This window comes from Melozone crissalis, unplaced genomic scaffold (genome assembly GCF_028551555.1).
Source record: "Melozone crissalis strain CALT ecotype California unplaced genomic scaffold, PUWL_Pcris_2 ptg000008l_1, whole genome shotgun sequence".
NCBI classification, from domain to species: domain Eukaryota; kingdom Metazoa; phylum Chordata; class Aves; order Passeriformes; family Passerellidae; genus Melozone; species Melozone crissalis.
The window spans coordinates 6,913,255-6,934,214 of NW_026535786.1; the positions used below are offsets into that span (position 1 = coordinate 6,913,255).

The 20,960-nt window shown below is 38.7% G+C and overlaps 1 protein-coding gene across 14 annotated transcripts in view; it reads right to left on the reverse strand.

Moving 5' to 3' along the window:
• DLG2 (discs large MAGUK scaffold protein 2) overlaps nucleotides 1–20,960 on the reverse strand; it is a 983,561-nt gene that overhangs the window by 383,575 nt on the left and 579,026 nt on the right. For all 14 annotated transcript variants that reach the window (XM_054269787.1, XM_054269774.1, XM_054269773.1 and 11 more), the window contains one exon: nucleotides 6,717–6,770. In XM_054269787.1, coding sequence (XP_054125762.1) covers nucleotides 6,717–6,770 — 54 coding nt within the window. The remainder of the gene's footprint in view (nucleotides 1–6,716; nucleotides 6,771–20,960) is intronic.

Here is a 20,960-nt window from a genome sequence, read left to right on the forward strand (position 1 = left end):
TGGCCTTGGCTCTGTGTGAGCCCTGCTCAGCAATAACAAAATTACCCCCATATTAGCAACCATGTGCTCAGCAAAAACCCAAAAGAGTCTCATACCAGCCCCTGTGAAGACAGTTAACTCTACCCCAGCCAAAACCAGCTCTGTCATATGTGACATTTAACATTAATTATGTAAACACTTGCCCTAATTGTAAAAATATGTAAGGGCACGTACCCCCTCCAATAATTTTCTAGGTCTAGAATGCACCTACATTCTTATTATCCAGTAAAAAACCTTTCACTGACTGAACACTGACTATGCTCAGAAATTCACCAAGTTTCCTGATTCTTTTTACAGTCAGGTGTGGCAATGTGCTCCCATCTCCAACCTGTCTTTTTTATTCCATTATAATTCCTGCTCAAGTAATAACCCTAAGTGGTGGTCAGTCATGGATGTATCTGCTCCTGACAGCTCAATCTGGCCCCAGCTGGGCTTGGGAGGAGATAGATAACAGCATGATAGGCAAGAGCAACATTGGCCAATAAACCCAGCTAACCAAAATACTGGTCAATGTCCAGCTCAAGGCAAATTTGGAAGAAACTAGGACCTGTAGTCAGTACACGAATATGACTGTGACTCTATCACCTTACTCCATGAAGAGCAGACAGCCCAGGGCCTGGTGAGCTCTCCTGCATGGCAGTGGGCTGCACACCAGGATTCCTCCTTGAGTAGGAATGCCTCTCAAGGTTATGAGATGCTACATCAGATGGCTGGTAAGTGAATTGGGAATAAGCACACTGAAACTTGGCAATCTTTCAGAAAGGATGATTAAACACTGGAATGGGCTGCCCAGGGACGTGGTTGAGTCACTGTCCCTAGAGGTGTTTAGGAAAAAACTGGATGTGGCACTTAGTGCCGTGGTCTAGTTGACTTTGTGGTTTGATCATAGGTTGGACTTGATGATCTCAGAGGCCTTTTCCAACCTAATTGATTCTGTGATTGCAAATATTTAATCTTTTAGACATCAAGCACTGGCCAAGGCTTGTGACAGTCTGGATCCAGCTACACCTAAACTCCCCTCTGAAATGGGGTGGAGAATGGAGTCCTTTCTGAACCTCATGGCTCAATAGGAAGATTCCCCCAAAATTCTGACTGTCCTCTATCCAGTAAATGCTCAAGTATATCTAACAATTCATTCTTGTTAAATCACTGCTGCATTTACCACTGAACTTCTTTTATATCAATGAAATACAGATCCTTCTTACTCGAGAGTAAAGCGCCCGATTCCATCCACAACACCACAACAGGAAGAATTTATTCTTCTTTTCAGCCCTTGTTTAAGCTTTTATGTGCCTCCTTCTAATGTGCTAAATCTAGGTCCACTAGCTGAATGGCAGAGAGGAAAGCTGAAATTTTGCAGAATTCCCCATTTTGGCATCATCCTGGCCCCCACACTGCCCTGCTCCAGGAGGAGCTGAGCTCACAGTGTCCCTAAGCTGGGATGCCCAAAACAGCTGCACAGCCCTCTCTGCAGCCACACTCAGGCAAGGGTCAAACAATATAAAGATTTGATTACAGCTCATGAAAACATAACCAACATAGTTTGAAAATTACTTCTTCAGGACATGTCTTACATGTACCTTCACAGAACTCATCATAGACAGCATAGTTAGCAAATCAAACAAATAATAAAATAACAATAACTCAAAACAGTAATAATACAAAAAATAATAATTTAAAAGAACAATGTGAAACTGAACAAATATGAAGAATTCATTGTGACTGAAAGGAGAATAAAGTACATATTCCTTAGATCTTATTGATGTGACAGGATGGCAGAGGAAGGGAATAACCACAGTACCCGAGTGAACTTCCCTAAATTTTTTTGTTAAGATGAAAAGAAAATAAAATTCCATCATAAGATAAATAGAAAAGCTCCCTTCAATTTCTATAAGTGATGCAGCAAAGACAGCCTTATAGCTACTTTTAACTCAACTATGCAGCTTTTTGGCAAATGAAAAAAGAAATAAATAAGGCCTACTCTGTGCAACACAGAAAATGAGATGATTCATATGTTATTAAATTAATAATTCTCATTATACAGAGAGATCTAAAATTTACAGCAAAAGAATAGAGAACAAACAAACTCCCACAAATGTTTAATTGTGTTTAAAATGTCAGAGAATAATTCGTTTTGTACCATCGAAGCTTCCTATCAAATTTATTCCCACGTCCAAAGCTTGGTGAGCCAAAGTTTTCAAATCACTGAACCTAGAAACAAACTTAATTAACTGTTTCTTCTGTTATTTTCCGCAGGCCCAAATTATAACAGAATAATAGAATAAGGCTTTTTCTTTTGTCTCATCTAAAAAAAGCATACTGATGAAAACCAGTCCCACAAAGGATTATTTTTTTCCCAAACTATTGAGTTGAAAGGTTTGAAGAATATCAACATTTGCAAAATGTTTAATAATGTGATTTTAAATTATTAGAGGGTTAATGAGACAAATCACTTAGTTTACCAGTTGTATACCAGCTGTACAAAGGAAATTTCTCTCAGGTGGACCAGTGCAAGGATGACATGTGAACATGCTTTGTGAATGCTGACCATCACTGTGAGAAGTATCTCCCAAATCTCAGGAATTTTTGGAGGAAGATGGCAGAGAGGATGAGCAGAGCTGTTAATGAATTGGAAATGCATTGAGGGTACATCCTGTAAAACAATGACACAGGTTGTGCCAACAGCCTAATGAAATCATGAGAAGTCTCTATCCAGCATGTAACAACACCAAAAATAGCCTGACCTTATTTAGGGATCTGTCAGGTTATCAGCTGTGGCTAGTAATTACAGAAAAAAACACACCATTTTGATTCAAAAATTGAAAATCCAGTGCCTAAATTTGGAAACAATTTCTATATGGTATAAAATTGATGACTTAATTTTGTATAGTAAATGCAATGAAAATTACTGTTATTCAAAAAAATAATAAAATATTTATTTTTTTTAAGCAGCACTTTTTTTTGTGCAAACATGCAAGTGTTTGCATTGCATGCAAGTGTTTGCAAATATTAACTAGTTGTTATGAAAAGTATCTTAGAAAATCCCAACAGTCAGAAATCAAAAACAAATATGTCAAAAATTTTCTTGAGATATATCTCTTGCTTATGTATTTCCTTGCCTTTTAATTCTATTCACAAAGTTGATTTAGAAATGGTGCTCAGATTTCTGGAAGGCAAATTCAATTAAAAGAATTCAAGGACAACCATCTAAGACTAGAGAAAGACAAAAGTATGAAAAAAAGGAATGTAAACATTAGAACCATGACCGAATTAGGAGGATGTGAAAAATTCTTGTTCTCCCCATCCAGTCTTCCTGGACTCCAAGTGTATTTTAGCAATGAGAGCTAAAAGACAGGGATGAATAGTAGGAATCTAAGATCACTATAGCCCCAGGGAACAGCACTTCTGGGTGTTTTAAACACTCCACAGTTCTGAGAGTGGATCAGCATCTTACACCAAGGCTCCTTTTAGCTTTGGACAGAAAATACAATCATTTAACTTGGCTTCTCTGATCCATAAAGTAATTTTTTTCTCAGAATGTTAAAAGTTTATTTTATGGTAACTAAAAATCAGTAGTGCCTTTCAGAAGTGCAAATACCTAGGTAGTTAACTCTAAGGATACTTAAGCATTCACCAAAGACATTCCCAGGCACTTAGAGTCTTCCCCATGCATGTCTGGAAGTCCTAACGGTGCTGAAAATGCAGCTGTTTGACACATGCTCAAGTTTCAAAATCATAATTAAATCTAGCTTTTTGTTATCTCTCTGAACCAACCTCATCCAGAAAAAAATATTTTAGGGCCTATCTGCTAAACTACATTTCCTGTAAAATAAATTATATGATGGTGGCTGCACTATCATACACTTAACTCATCCAGTTTGGAAGATTTGTCTCTGTATTTCCAAATATTTAAAAGAGAGACAAAACTCCCCTAACACCCAATTATGTTATGGGCTGTATTACAGACCCCACACAATACTACAGGGTGTATGGGGCTTTGCTGGGATGGGTTTATTCTCCACAGTAGCCTTTGTGGAGCAACAATTCAGCGTGTGGCTGAAAGAATGTTGCTAATACACCATCATTTTGGTTATTGCTGAAGAGAGCCTGCACAGGATCAAGGCTTTTTCTCCTTTCAATTTTACCCTTCCTGCCCCAGTAGCAAGTTGGCTAGGGGTGGGTACAGGGTTTGGAGGGGACCTAGCCAGGAGAGATGACCCTCCATGACCAAAGGAATAGTCCATATCACAGGGAGTTCTGCAGCAAAAGCTCAGGGAAAGAAGGAGCAAGGGGGAACATTCATGATTATGGTTTTTGTCTTCCCAAGTAACTGCTATACCTGATGAAGCCTTGCTTTCCTTGCTAAACATCTGCCCGCTGCTGGGAAGCAGTGAATTAATTTCTTATTTTGCTTTACCTGCACATGCAACATTTGCTTTCCCTATTTAACTCATTATCTTCTGCTTTTTTATCGTTATTTTCTACCTGATCCACAGCAGAGAGGAGTGAGAAGGTTGTTTGGCTATTGGCCAGAGTCAATCCACCACATGCTGTCACTAAATATGCATTGGGAAGGATCCCTGGTCCAGGAGGGGATGCACACAGAAGCAAATGTGGATCTTGCTCAGTGACTACAGCATCACCCTTGCAGAGGAAATATAAAATGAAACCAAACTAAATTAAACTGCATTACTCCTGAGAGCAAGAAAGAAAACATAGGTCTCCCAGCCCACTCCCTCAAATATGAGTTTGGAGGAAGGGGTCATTTGCTCATGACTTGGTTTTGTGTCTCATTTTAGAGAATGTTCAAACATACAAATCATGAGCAGAAGAAAATGCCTATTTGTAAAGCAGAGACCCCAAGTTCTGTGGGGCACTATGGTGGCCTGGGCTCAGCAGACAGGTCAAGCTGAAGTGCTTCTCAGTGTCTAGTGTTAACTAAGTCTCTCTGTGGTAGTCCTGCTGTGTCCCATATCTGAGAAATAACTCTTCCCAGGCTAGGAAGAGCAAGGTGACTAATTCAGAGTTGTCTATTTCTACAGCAAGCACCTGCTGTTTGTTTATCCAGTTCACATCATATGTTGGAGACTGAAATAGCCCACAGGCAATTCTCAGCCTATTGTCAACATTTCTCTTGAATGTCTTTGGTCATTTGTTCTTTATTATTTAAGAGAAAGGAACTCTAGTACAAAAAAAGTGGCATAAAAGTGTGTAAGTATTGATAGGATGTGTTGAGGGAATAAATCATATTGATTGAGCATCTTGTCACTGGTGTAATTGCATCTGTATTTAGGAATTCTAACACCGTAGCTGCAGAGGATCCTGGGCACAGGTCCAGAGCTGAAAATGAGAACTGGGGCTCACAGTGTCCCTCCTGGAAGACTAGAAAATACAAAGTATAAAATGTCTCATCAAAATACAGGAGAACCGCCAGACAGACCTATTGAAAGTGAGACCACAGCAGATGGTTTTGATGTTAGGATGGAAAACTGAGACAGAAATTATAGGAAGCCTTTTAAAAAAGCTGCATGCAAATGAACAGAGAAATTCTACTTAACTTTTTCACCCTTCCCAATAGTTCATATTCCCATCAAGGGACATAATTCTCTTCTGCTTTAGAGCACTGTCATTCTTCTAAATTGCTCTTGGCTGTGATCTTTACCTGTGCTATGCACCATAATTTCTAAATTTTATGAATTGTCAGTAACAAACTGGCCAGGACAACCCCTATTAAACTACCTCATCAACAGTCTTCTGAAAGCCAGAACTCAGCAACATGATTCGTGTAGGTAGATAAATAATTAGGCTTATACATTGGTATCATAAGAAACAGATGTGGATAAAACACGACAGATGAGAGACATTAATTAGGAGCTTCAAAAAGAGAACTAAGATGATGCAAAAAGAAAGATTAGATACTGGCTGGCTAGCTTTGTGCTACTTGCTCTTCTTTCCTCCAATCATTTAAGCCTCTTACTCTCTTTGTGATGTGTTTGCTTTGTGTTTTTCTATGTCCTTTATCTTCAACTATAGCTGATTTTACAGTCTAAGCAACAATAATACCAAATGTTTGTAGAAAAATCAGATTTTTAAAAATCTAATAAAAACATGCATTTATTTTATGATGATCTGTTTCCTAGAAGTCATAAAAAAGAAGAGACATTAATAGGAAAATATTAAGTCAATTAGTTTGAGCTGTAATTTATCATGAGCAATTTCCATCTACAAAAGAAGTATAGAGAGACAAATGAAGGGATATTGCATCACTTCAAGATACATTGTGCGTCCAGGAATCTTTCCATTACACTAGCAGGGTGTGCATGGCTCTAAAAGCAAATACTCATATTGCTGGTAAGGGTGACAGCCTTAAGGAAATCACTTTTCTTTTTTTCAAAGAAAGACTAGTTTTAGTAAACATAAACTACAAATTGGGTGTATATAATAAGGTGTGATTCACCTGTGATTCAATTGCACCTGTGAGTGCACTTGTTATTCCCAATTTCTTTTCCCAGAAAAGAATTTACTATGTAACTATAAAAGAAATTATTAATTGCAATATTTGTTTATAAGATAACTTCTATGCAATAGCAAGCAGAATTTCTGTGTGAAAATAAACCATATTACATATTTATACATATTTATATCTACATATTTATAAAAAAACCTTTAATACTTACATAAGGGATAGTGTCCAAGGTGTCTGTGTTGACAATTATAGGGGCAGGGCTTGCCTGAAATGGAAAAAAAAGAGAAAATAAATTTAAAGACATGAAATTCATTAATATTGAAATACCCATACTTATGCATTAACTTAAAAGCCTAAAAGCCCATTCTTTCACTGAATTAAAATCATACAACAGTATATAACTGTGGGTACCTGCTCAGTCAAGGATGAAGGAAATAGATTCTCAGCCTACAAACCAGAGCTCACTATGGCATTTCTTTTTAGTTTCTCCAGGCTTTGGACCACATCCTGAATATATATTATCCAGCTGTGCATTTTTTAGTAGAACTGTAAGAAACCTGATGTATCCACCTTTCAATTAGGGGATATTGTGGTTGAGGGTTTCAGCTTCAAATGAACCTGACAAATCCACCTCTTGTGCTTGAACCAAGATGATGAACTGATCTTTACAGAGGAGAAGCATTTAAGGCTTACACTACTTAGCAGTTCTGTATAGGATATGTATAAGCACATATATGGTGATATTTATGTCAAAGGTATATTGTGCTGTATATTTTTATATATAATTTGCATGGTTCATATACACTCAGCTGAGGTTCAGATTGAAATACAGGACAGTTTAAAAAGACTTGAGCATCTGCAAAGCTGCCCAACCTGATCTTTAATTTCTTGATGAAGCTCATATCCAGGCTCATTTCGAACCACCTGAACCTCTTGCTCTTTCCATTCTGGCATTCAGTGGTACTGACCCAATGCCAAGCTCTGATATGACCCAGCTGCATAAGCTTGGCTCAGCCTCTGGAGAAAACCAGGAAGTTTTGAGAAGGTGTAAGCCAGAGGCAAGCACCATCAGTAAAACGTCAAACTGAGGCAGGACTATTGAGATGGGATTGCTAATAAATCAAGGACTCAAAAGGACCTACAAGTAGTCAGTGCAGTACAAAGAGTGATGGAAGGCACCGTTTCTCATGCCTACTTGGGCAGCAAAGACTCTTCAGTCACTGTACTGGGCTGATGAAAACACTAATGCTTAGCACAGTAGCTCACTAGCTCTATTCATCTGCACTGTGTATTCGTCACTGAATGACTGCACTTTAAACTCGTACAGACTGCAGGGTCTCTTTGTGCACGGCAGGCATGCTGAAAACACTGATCCTATTTCTGTCATCAAATATTTACTGTGGGATTTCAAACCTTTGGTTGTTACCAGCCCAAATTAGGAATGTGACATTACTGCAATAATTCAAATAACGTGAGAATAACACAGTTTTTGTGCAGTCATTCAAGGATAATTCTGCGTTCAAAAAAATGTTATATTACTGGACAAAAGCTACTGGTGATTAATGCCATAATTTCTATACAACTGTGTAACTGTGAATTAAAATTAAATGCATACAATTTGGTGTATCTTCATTTCATAGCATGGACCAGTGTCATGGTAAGGTATTATTTGGTATTAAAATGCATAGTATCTGAAAAGATATTATAGGCCCGTACCCTGTTATTCTCATTGCGTCCCAAAAATACTGGACACAATGAAGTGATAAAAGCAGAAGGCCATATGATTATAATATCTTAGCTTTAGGCATATGGAATATGCCTATAGTTGTATTATCATTGGAGGTAAAACAAATTATTTCCTTTTTAGAATAACAGTTTTTACTTACACTAATATTTAGCTCAATACACTTAAAAAGTGATACCTTTGCTACAGGAAGAATAAGCTTGGCAATTTTTTACAGTATTGATTTTATCTCCTTTTTATTTTTACCTCCTGTGTTGGTCTATAACCAACTACAAAAAAAAAAAATTGCCATTTTCAGAATAAAAGCATCTTTCCACTGATGATTTAAAAAACAGTATATACTACAATAACAAAAATCTTTCAGAAGTCATTCTCCAAAGCATTCACCCAAATCTCTTTAACCTTTTAAAGAACAAAGCCTTTTATCTATATCAGATTTTCCTGAAGTAAAGCTAAAGAAATCAGAAACAAATGTGGGAACACTTAGGACTGGACAGAGTACTCCTGGTGCAGTGTGACAAGGGGATGAGATGTCCCTCACCCTGCTGCCCAGGCTGGAAGTGCAGCCCAGCTTGCCATTCCCCCTCCCTGCTGCAATGGCTGACTCATGGGCACCTTGTTCTCCTCTCTACAAAGCTGCAGCTTAGCCAGACTGTGCCTGGCTGGGTCTGCTCCATGTTTTATTCTGTCATGGGGAACTCCTGTATGTTTTCATTGAACTTGATGAGGCTCCTCTCAGCACATTTCTCCTTCTCCAATATTCCTCCGCAGAGCAGGGAACAGTTCAGTGTATGATCTGCTCTTCCCAGTCTGGTGTTACCTCAAACCTTGCTGACAATGCTCTCTATATGATCATTCTGGTTATTAATGAAGATAAACAGCATTAGCACCTCTATCAACTCTGTACGAGCACCACAAGCAACTGAACTGCTGACCACTGCTCTTTGGGTCTGCTGGTCTAGCCAGTGTCCCATTCATCTTCTAGTAAACCCATACATTTAGTTTCTCTCTCATTTGGCTATGAAAGAGAATTTGAGCTGAAAACCTTGCCAAAATCCAGGCAAATGACATCTACTGATCTTCCCTCATCCACAGAGCTAGCAGATTTCTCATCACAGAAAGATGTTAGGTTGACAAGGTAAAATCCAAACACTTGTAAACATTTGTAAACTGACCTCCCTCTTTTTAATCACCTCCCTCTGTCCTTCGTGAGCCTTGACAAAATGCTCTGGAGGCCCAGACCATGGACACTCACCATGATGCTTCCATTTATTAGCTTCCTAGCTAATCCTGATCCCTGGGTTATCACTTGGTCCATCACCCCATCCATAGGAAAAGTCTGAGCACTGAAAGCTGCTCCTTTGAGTGATGTGATCCTTTCCTGACTGGCTCTGCTGCAGAGCCTGTAAAGAATTAGTTTTCAGGCCAGTGTATCACTCAGGGTTCATTTCAACATTGTGCTTACCTTATTCTTTACTGATTGGAAAACTAAACCAAACTCTCAAACTGATGATTTTCTGCAACTGGGGCATTTATCCTGTTCAGACAGACAGGCATGAAAAAATTCACAGCACAATAGTTTCAGATGGATTTAGTGACTAAAAGCACTCACAACTGATATCAGTGCATTTGCCTCCTCTGGTCCTCCTGTTCATATCTGGGCATGTGATTAGTGTGTGTGTGTGGGACAGTGCTTCCTGTTACAACTTCATTTTTTAGGTTTTGGTTCGGTTGTTTTGTTTTGGTTTTTGGGATTTTTTGGGGGGGGAGGTATTTATTTTGGTTTCTGGTTTTTTGGGGTTTTTTTTTTGGTTTTTTTTTTTTTATAAGAAATATGATTTAATAGAAACATCTTGCTCCTATCTCTCTGATATATGGTAATTCGAAGAACACTAACCTCCTGAGCTGCAAAATTGCATTAAAGTGCAGGAAATGGAGATTATTTCATTAGCTGGGCCCTGTTTGTAGCTGATGCTTTAAAGTAGGAGATTTCAATCATGCAAAGTTGAGAAGACAGTTTGCAATCACTGGAGAGAGCCCTAAATATAGTGCTAGCCATGCAGTACACAACAGAATCAAAACAGTCCTGTAACCACCGTGAAATTACTGAAGGGAGAAGATCAGTATCAAAAAGGAGCTAAAGATTTTACTTTCCAGAATGATGTGTCTGTATCTACGAAAAGATGACTTGAAAACATATCACACTGGTTCACCAAAGTCTCAAAAAAGATACCCCGGTATCTCTGTACTTCTAATGGAGAACATTGACAAATCTATGAACCAGGATTCATCAACAGTATTCCCAACTGTGCATAAATTAACAAAGGCATGCAAAAACACGTCTAGATTCACTTGAGAAGTTCTGCCTATAGTGTCTTTGAGATAGCACTGCCTCATCTCTCAATCTGTATACCTACACAGATCTATATAGGCTTTATCTAGGCTTCAGACTGGTTGAGAAGAAGTAGCTTCCTGGAAGAGAATTACTTTATTCCTAACTCTGTGCTTTGACCTCCTCTGCCATCTTGACCAAGACACTGATTCACAGTTTACCAAGTAAATTACACTTTACCAGCTTTTCCCAGATGCAAAATAAAACCAAGCCAATCACCAGAAGTGTGAATATTACTGAGTGTAGTAATTGAGTATTCCTGTTTTCCCCATTCCTCACTCACTCCCCTCTCCATCCCAATCCCCAGCTATACATGAAGTATCATACTAAGCTGACAATGTACTGTGCAGTCAGACTTACAGCTCCTGCTCCCTGCATGAACCTTCCTCCTACCCTTGACTGCAAGCACTGCTTTCAGCTGAGCCATCTCTGTGCTTTGAAAAAAGGCATCCCACTGACAGCTGCAGTGAAAGACGGGCATAGCTGAGACAAAACTTGAATAGCTTTGGGAAAAAAAGTAAAAATTGAAGATTTTTCCTATTCTTCTTCTTAAAGGACTTGAGCATAAAACGCTTTGCTTCCACAAATGTATACAAGATTGTTCTGCTTGCTTTTCTGCCAAAAGCACAACTTAGAAGCAAGACAGAGTAAAAGCACTTGAAGCCAGTAGAAACAGAAAAAAAGGCACATGGTTCATGAACAATTACTCTGCTGCCAAATTCTCTACAAGTGTATGGTATGACTCATACCTCTCAGACAAGGTGAACTTTCCCTCTACCATGAATGCTAGCATTATCCTGGTAGACTGGTTTTAATCATACTACTCACAGTTTTAGAGACTATCCATATCATACTGGGTTGCTTACTGCAGCATTCATAAGTCCTTGTTTTAAGTGTTCCTACTATGCAGGACTATATTCAACACCAGACCACAAAATCACAAACATAATTATGTGGCCACTACTTTATAAATCATAAGCACAGCACATCACTTCTTAACAAGAAAACAGAACCAAGTATGTCATCATTTTGAAACTGCCCACCTATGCCTATTCCTAGCTGCAATTTTAATTTCATAGCATCAATAAGATTGGTAATGACCTCTAGGATCAAGTCCAACCAATAATCCAGCACTGCCAGGTCCACCCCTAAACCATGTCCCTAAGCACCCCACCTAACTGGATTTTGAACATTTCCAGGTACACTGCTTTCCTGGGCAGCCTGTTCCAAGGCTTGATCATCCTTTCAGTGAGGACATTTTTCTTAATATCCAATCTCAACCTCCTCTCACGCAACTTGAGGCTGTTAGAACTCTCTACTGCTTTTCTTGTTAAGGAATCACCATCATTGCCTACATTATTACATTTAATTAAGCTCAAAAAAGGGGGTGGTGAAATTGACAGTAATACAATTGTGTATGTATTACCAATTGGAAAATAAGTTGAGTTGTCAGTGGCTTATTGCCATCTTGCGCAGACAATGAACTCTGGCCTGTATATCAGAGTTAAAGGCTCATCTTTCCAGGCAATCAGCTCTAAACTCTGAGACACTCTCTGAAATATACATTTGCAGTTTTGTATTACTTAAAAATGTCAGCACTTTGTGTCTTAATAATACAAAGTAGAGCAGTCCTTATATGCGTACACGAATAGGGCATGCTGCATCTCTCAGATACACAGTGTAAGACTGCTTAAGGCCTTAAGAAAGTGATACTGAATTAGGTTAAGTTCCTGTTTTCAGGAGTTTCCCAGTTGCAAGAAATAGATTTACATTTACACACAATGGCAGGAAAGATTAAATGACAATTTAGATGTCAAAACAGTAATTCCCTGGCATGCTACGAGGCCTCAAGATCATAGAACAAACAGCACCTTTTGTCATATTTACCACTGAATTACAAACTGAAAGACTAAAAGATAAAAAGACATTTCATGTCTATTAATCAGAAAATGTAAAAGATAGAGAACCTCTTTGAACATCTAAAGAATGACTTAGCAGCAAACAATTCTACCTCTGCTCTGAGACATAAAACAGAAGTCAAAAACAGCTTTGCTTGCAGATCGCAGGTGCCATGAAATAAGAAAAATGCCTCAAGAATTCCTCAAGACCACTCCCTTTGTATATAATGCAACCTCATACAAAGCCATTTAGTTTAAATGTAAATTGCACTTTTCAAAGAAGGCGGCCTTATTTGCAGACATGGAGTTTTACATTGTTTTTACCTAATCTGTAGGAATAATTTCCTATTTAAAACTGTATTAATTTGCATTATTAAAAAAACCCCAAAACTCATACACAAGGGAAAGTAAACATTTCTGTTCTGTGTGGATTCAGAGGCTATCAGAGGGATTGAGAAGAAAGCACCTACTTTATAGTTGCTGAAGTTTCCCCTGTAATGACGTTACCTGTTAGCAGGTTGAAATAGCAATGATTAATGTAGCATAATTTTTTCCCCAGTATAAGATCTAATGAAGGACATAGAAATATCAACGGGAAAAGCTCTCTGGCCACTGGAACAGGCTCCCCAGAGAAATGCTCACAGCACCAAGCCTGGCAGAGTTCAATAAGCATTTGGACAGTGCTCTCAGGCACATGGTGTGACTCCTGGGGATGTCCTGCACAGGGTCAGGAATTGCACTTGATGATCCTTATGGGTCCTTTCCAACTCAGGATATTCTGTGATTCTGTGCTAATACACATGAATGCACACAGACTCAAAAGAGACCAGAAGAAAAGCATGCATCTAGATTTTAGGCATCCTATTTGACCTAGCTGTGTGCTTTATTTTTTTTTTTTTTTCAGCTTCAGTGTGCACAAACATAGAACTCTTTCCAGAGGGAGAAAAATAAAATCAAAATAAAATTGCAGCTATTTCTTTCATGGAATCCTAGAATCATTTATGTTGGAAGAGTTCTAAGGTCATGGAGTCCAAATGCTAACCCAGCACTGCCAAGCCCACTACTAAACCATGTCCCTAAGTGCCACATCTACAAACACTGCAACACTTTCTCCAAAGGCTGAGCAGGGCCAGAGGAAAAACAAACACATGTGTGATCCCAATACAAACAATGGAGGGGCTGGATCTGGACGGCACTTCCAACCTAATTACGGTATCTTTTCATATTTGGCTTTTCCTCCTTTCTTTCAAAAGCAAAGGCTGCCTTACTCACCATATGGCTTTTTATTTTTGACATCATGGTACACTAAGCTTACAAAGAAGTTATCCAGTGTCTTATTCTGTTACCTTTTTATATCATGAAATGCTTGAAATTTGAGAGTAACATTTCTGCATGGGGTTATAAAAACCCTCCTCAAAAACAAAGAAACAAATGGACTAAAAATTATAATGCAGATGAAGAGAACAAAAAGAAAAAAAGAGAATACAAAACTAAATGTGAAACAGGGGAATTACTTTAACCAAATTCAGTAACTCTTTAAAGAGGTTATCAGAACATGAATCTTAAAGAGTGAAACACCTGCTTTCAGGTTAATCTGTTACATTCAGCACTTTAAACAGGAGCCCATCAAGAAAAGAATCAGCGCCAAAGAGTGCTCATCTCTGCTTATCAAGGGCAGAAGTCATCAAGGCTTACTGGTGTCAAGAGTTAAAACTGTCCACAGAGACAAAAGAATAGGAAATAGAAAAGTTTTAGAGTTTGGGAAAGGTCCTAATAGCACAAATACCAAAATCAAGAAAAATCTAGTTTTGGCACTGAAGTGGCCATGAGGAGGGTTGGGATTTACTGTGGTCCATATAATGCATCAAATTAACTCACGGATTCTGGCTAGGTATGTACAGAGGCAAAGCTATTTTGCCAAAGGCTTTCACTTAATGTATATACATTTAAGTATACAGGAAGAACTTAAAGAAACAATCTTGATTTTGAATATCTGCAATAAACTGCAAATTCAAGTTGGTCTGTGCTGGAACAAAGAATGTTTTGATTTTTATGTCAGTGAAAGTAAACTTCTATAATGTCCTCTGGAAAAGTTTTAATTGATGTCCCAGAGTGCCCCTTTATGTCCCAGAATCTCTAAGCGATGAATAAAATTAACTAAATAATTCCAAATATATCAAATATATATAGCTTGCCCGACAGCTTGTTTCAAACCCTAAATCACTGCAGAACCACTGCACTCACTTTAAAAGACAAACATCCATGTCTGAAATGCAGCTATCCAGGGCTCAGGGGGAATCAGCTCTTTTACATGGTTTAGCTTCATGTGGCATAAAATGCATTTCTCAGTGGAGATGCTCCACTACATAAATTACAACTATTTGGTACTTTACTATAGGGCTTGCCAATTGTTTTTAAATCTCAGTTTTCTTGCTGATGTCCTTGTGCCTGAGAACCTGAATGCTCTGTGGGTGGCTTGCAGGACAGCACATGCCAGAACTGCCAGATTTTCTGTAATCTTACAGGTTGTAGCACCCAGCAGGAACGTCACCAGCTGGCAGTCTTAGCCAGGGCTCTCCTTGTGAACCTTTGTAATCCCATCAGGTTGTTACTGATTGAAGAGGATGCTCCCTTTTGAATGATGCAATCTTGATGTAGGGCAGAGAGTGGAAATATGCAAATGTCATTTTCTTTTTATTTTTAGGACCAATTTCCCTCATAGTTTAAAAATTTTGCACAGCGAAGAAAAATCAGTCCAATTTCTAGACTTTACACCTTGTTATTCCTCACTCTGCTACATCCAAGCATCTAGTTTAAGGAGTACATACTAGTGAAGCATCCAGGTGAATTTTGTGTCTCTCCTGCCTGCCTTCTGCTCCCTACTGGATGGATGGAAACAGCAAGGGAGCTGTGGACTGCAAGGGAAGATCCAGTGAGGAGAAGCCAGGGCTGCCCTATGCTGTGCACAGGTGGCTCCAGCCAGTGTCACACCAGACCCACCACTGGGGCAGGAGAAACCAGTAATAAGGAAGAAAAGGGTGGGGGAAAAGGAGCAGCAAAGAGAAACAAGCATGTCCTGACCCCAGCTCCAACCCCATGTGTGAGGGACCCCAAATCCCTCATTCCCCAAAGGCACTGAGTGGGACCTGAAGTGATGGCTAGAGGAGGGGAGGTGTCTGCAGTGAAGATGAATCTCAAGATTAAGTGTTTTCCCTTAGTATGAGTTTGTCATCTATGTTTCTCAATATCCAACACAATAATTAAATGTTTATGTAAACTGGCAAGAAAGTTAAATTCCCTAAGTCAAATCTGCTTTGCCTTCAAAACACAAAATTATTCTGAAATTTCACTGTAGAACAGATACGTGTTCAGCATCTTTTATTTAGTCCCTTTATTTTCTGAAAAACCTACAAATCACTTATTGGATGTGAGACTGGACCAGCAGAAGAAAGCAAAAGAGCAGACTTTAGTTATGAAATAAAATGTTGAGTACACAATGTGTCCTATGCAGAGATGAACTCACTCGAGCTGGGCTCTGAAGGGACCACCTGATTTGTGGCTCTGTTTGTGTGACAATAAGCCCAAGCTAAGAAAACTGCCTTTCTATAAGAAGAATGTAGCCAAGCAGGAGAAACAACAAATGATACAATCATGGAATGGTTTGAATTAGAACAGACCATTGAAGCTCTTCTGCTCCAAAGCCCCTGTGATAAGCAGGGTCATCTTCAACTAGATCATGTTATTCAGAGCCCCATTGAACCTGACCTTGAATATTTTCAAGGTAGGGCATTCACCAACTCTGAGCAGCTGTGCTGGTATTTTACCACCATCACTGTGAAACACCTCTTCCTTATATTTAATCTAAAACAATCATCTTTCAACTTAACACCATTAGCCCTTATCCTCTCACAGCAGGTCCTGTTAAAAAGTCTGTCCTCATCTTTTACTTAGACCCTCCCAAGTACTGCAAAGCCACAACAAGATCTCTGAACAAAGAGAAAGTAGAAGCAGTACTGTGGCCACAAAAAAAGCTGTCATGTAAAAACAGAAACACATAAATTAGCAACTGATTAAACATATATATTTATCACCTTATAGATCCTCTATAAAGAGACATTTTCCATGGAGAAAGCTATATCTACTTCTCCTCATATAATCTATTAAAATGCATTGCTGTTGATCTCTCAATTCTTAGAAATAGCATTAAGCAAAAAATTTCCAAACAGAAAATCAACGCAACACGGCACCATAGGTTTGGAGACTAAGGAAACAATGTAAAGAGACTGAACTTGAGGAGAAGTAACAGTGCCACAAAAGGAGCTCTATGATAGGTCATTGCTTAAGTAAACAAAATGCCAAGGGCCATTATAAGTCTGAATCACAATGGAAATGACTGGAGAGTACAGCACAACCAACGTTCTTTCAAAGAAGTTGCACAGAACCTTAAAAATACACCTCACTTAAAATTATAGGCCTGGAAAAAAAGAAGGCAATTCTCCTTGAGAAATGATAAAGGGAAAAGCATCCTTGTGAACTTGAAAAAATAGATTGTGGGTGCAAAGAGGTGGATAGGACCTATTGTGGTCCTATTATGGGTGCAAATAAGACTAAAAAACAAGCTTCACAAAATGGACTAAAACCAAAGGGAACAAATATAAAAACATATTTGAATAATTCTTTGATGATATTATTCAATAGCACTTCATAGCAGGAAAATTATACTTGGCTGTTTTTCAATCAATATTTTGCAATTTTTATGGTGGGAATATTTTCAGCTTCATGCCAAGGGCAGCCAGTAGATTTTATCCACAGCTACAACTATGTGGCAAATTCAGCCATAGTATAGTATAGTCTCCCTAGTGGAAAGGTTGAAGCTTTGTTGCCTAAAACTCCTTTGTACAAACTGAGGTTAGCACTGAAGTGACTGCTGTAGGCAGTACTCACATTCTGACAGATGGGCGATGCGACCCATGAGGTCTTTCCCCATCTTTACACTTTAGCATTCTGTCATTTCTTAACAGCGTTGTTTTGGCTAGAATTGGATGTAGAAACACTGAGCAAAAAAATAGTCTTAAACTAAATTAAAATAGGTGGGAGCAGTGACTTATCTAGCAGCAAGTAACATGGCCCTTTTTCTCATAACGCAGGCACAAACAGTAATACAGGGCAGCACTTGAAACATGATCATTCCTGGGTTATAGGATATCTTTTAGTCACTGATTTCAAGACATTTTCTGCTTTGTAAAACACAAACATTTAGGATGCTGCTCATTGTATACATTATTAGTAGTGACCTGAAAAGGACCAGGAAAGTTCTGCATTCTCTGAATTTACTGTGTGAATATATATATTAAAAGCCACTTATCCCACAAAATGGAATGACTTCCCTTGTACACAAAGACAACATTCATCTTTCACTGTATCAAACAATACACGTAACAGTCAAAGACACAAAACCTAAAAACTGTCAGAACTGACCTAAACCAAGACTGAGAAGACAGGTTTGCAAACCAATTAAGGGAACTTCAAACGTCACAACCACCCTTCATGCACTGAACAGCACCCCCCAAAACACTGGAACGTTAAACGGTTCAGAGCATCAAGGCAGCCTCTTCCTCTAGTAATAACAGCAAAAACAGTAACAATAAGAAACATCTCCTGGATATCTGTCTCTCATATGATGGTGGTTTGGTTCTCTTTTTTAAAATGGAAACACTCCAGGAGAGTGCTTTCAGAAATAAGCTTTGATTACTGTCAGAAGGGATAAAGAAAACATTTCCTGGCAAAGGAAACTGAAAGTTATGCGCTATACATCAGGCACTAGGAGAGAACACCTGGAAAAGGACTAAGCATAGCATTTAGTAACACAAACAGAGCTGTCTGCTTAAGGCAGGAGAGAGGTAGAAGACAGGAATCAAAGAGCACAGTCCTAAAAATATTCAACTTCAGGAACTCAGATTTCTCTTGTGCCTGTACAATAGCATTTCAACCTTGAAAATAATTCAACATCTATCCCAAGAAACTGACATTCAGACATGAGGCAGCCTTCCCCCCGAACCATTTGGACAGATCCAGTCTCCTCCTACCCTACCTTTTAGGCACCAATCCCACCCTCCAAATGAAACACATCCCCCTCCTCCAGTAAATTATGATGCCTGCCAAAAATATCACGTTTACCATTCTCAGCCTGTTGTAAATCCTGACTTTCGCCATGGGATGTCTGGGAAAAACTAACACCTAATGTGATGGTCCTTTCCGAAAACTAAGCAACTTCACAGGCAGGTGCGCCAATTCTGAGCACTAACATATAAAAACCCCACTGCAGACCTGACCCTGATACTAAATAAATGTTTGGCTGGGAGGACAAGAAATGGGAACATCGTGTGCTTCAGAGGAATGGGAGAAAAATGACATAGAAAATATTACAGCAAGAAGAACACAGAATCTGTGGGAGGCACAAGGTTTTTTAGGGCAGCCGTAACAAGGAGAAAGCAAGAGACTCGAAAGTTAAAGTCAGCCCATCCTTCACATGCTATATGCTTTGGGACACATTTTGAAATGTCTTCTTCAAGCATAAGTGCTCTACCCTTATACAAACAGGGGTTCAAGCATTTTTTTTTGCTGTCAGCCCATCTGTTACTGAAGACTCTTTTGCTCACTTATTAGCTCAATAATGATCTGACACAGCTAGTACTGAGTAATTCTTCAGGTTGTTGATCACGTACTTAACAGCTCAGATGTGTGCCTCTTCTGCAAAATATTAGCATGTTTTAATTTTACAATACCCTATTAAATTTATACTTCACATGAGATGAAGATACACAGAAGAAAGAAAGATACTCTATCTTCTTTCCTGTCCAGAACATTCTACCTGGCTTACCTAACTCGGTCACCAAAAGCCATCTGCTATTAAAATATTTCCAGTGCACATAACATGAATATAAATAAATAGTTTCTTCAAAATACTTGGAATGAGAAGTAGCAACACATATTGATGTAAACATAGAAGAAATCACTTATTTTATACACAATATATAACGTTACTGTGTGCTGCCTGGTGATAAGCAGTTATACCCATATGTTCAACTTATATTTATTATCATTTTAAAGCCATATCTCAATTACATGTTTTTTCAGGAAGTAAAAATTATATGTAACATAGTTTTTTCCCTTGATCATTAAAGTGATGATAAAATAGAAATACTGGTAATATATTTTAATTCCTGATATATAGAACTATGCATTCTCTCCCCAGAAAAATCACCAGCTTTTGTAAAAGAAAGTTCTTTATTACTTATCTTTACATCCAAAAGAAACACAGAAGAGCTATGGTCATAGGTCTGAGTTCATTCGGTTTATCAGAGTTCAGTTTCATTCATTTCCCCCCAAAAAGAAGCCTAACCCTCAGAATGACATTTAAAACATGCCTTATTTTAGAGATATGTTACAGTTTTCCTTACCGGGACAAGAGAATCAAATGAACCCTGTTCCCGACTCTCAATAGCTGAAATTGTTTTCAACCAGAGGAGATAGCTTGAAATATCAGATATTTCAGAATGCTCCATACTGAAAGCTGCAAGATTAGCAGGACTGAGGTGAGACAGACTTGCAAAAGGAGGGCTTTGCCTGTGTTACATAAAGTTCTAATTAGATCCTTGGTACAAATTGCTATCCTAAGAATAAAAAGTTAATCAAAAAGCCTCATTGGAAGAATAGGAGGGCAAGATTGGAGCTGAGACAGCTGTGGCACGATAGCACAACTGCTAACTAGATTCTGTGCCACCATTCAGAAGTGAAAATATATGTGTGAAAATCAAAGTGTTCCCTTTGTGTTACTTTGGACTAAATTGTTCACACCTGGTTTACCTCAGTGGAACTCAGGAGATCTCTCTGTACTGAGATTCCAATGCAGCAAGCATTGGAATAAATAACAGACCCCCTTAATGCCCTTTTCTTCTTTCATGAAAAGAAGAAAATTTTGAAAGGAAGTGAGTACAGAAGTGGCGTGAGAACAAGTTTTGCAAGGACTTTTGGCGACAAACTGTAAGAGTCAACCTACAACAATTTGTTAAATTTGACTAAATCTTAGAAAACTACTCAAATAACCACAGGACAGCTGATGGATGATTTCTTATCTCTCCAAAAAGTTGCAATTCCAGTCCCCATTTCCAAAGTACAGCTGAGAGCTCTCTTTACCTGTTGAGGTTGATATTCCCTGCCCCTTATGGGTGGTACTGTAGAAATAGAAAGGAGTAGTGACAGGACCCAAGGGAATGGCCTGAAGTTGTGTCACTGGAGTTTTGGATCACAGATAAGGAAAACCTTCACCCAGAGGGGAGCTGGGCAGTGAACAGGTTCCCCAGGGAAGTGGTCACTACACCAAGTCTGACAGAGCTCACAGTGTGTTTGGACAATGCTCTC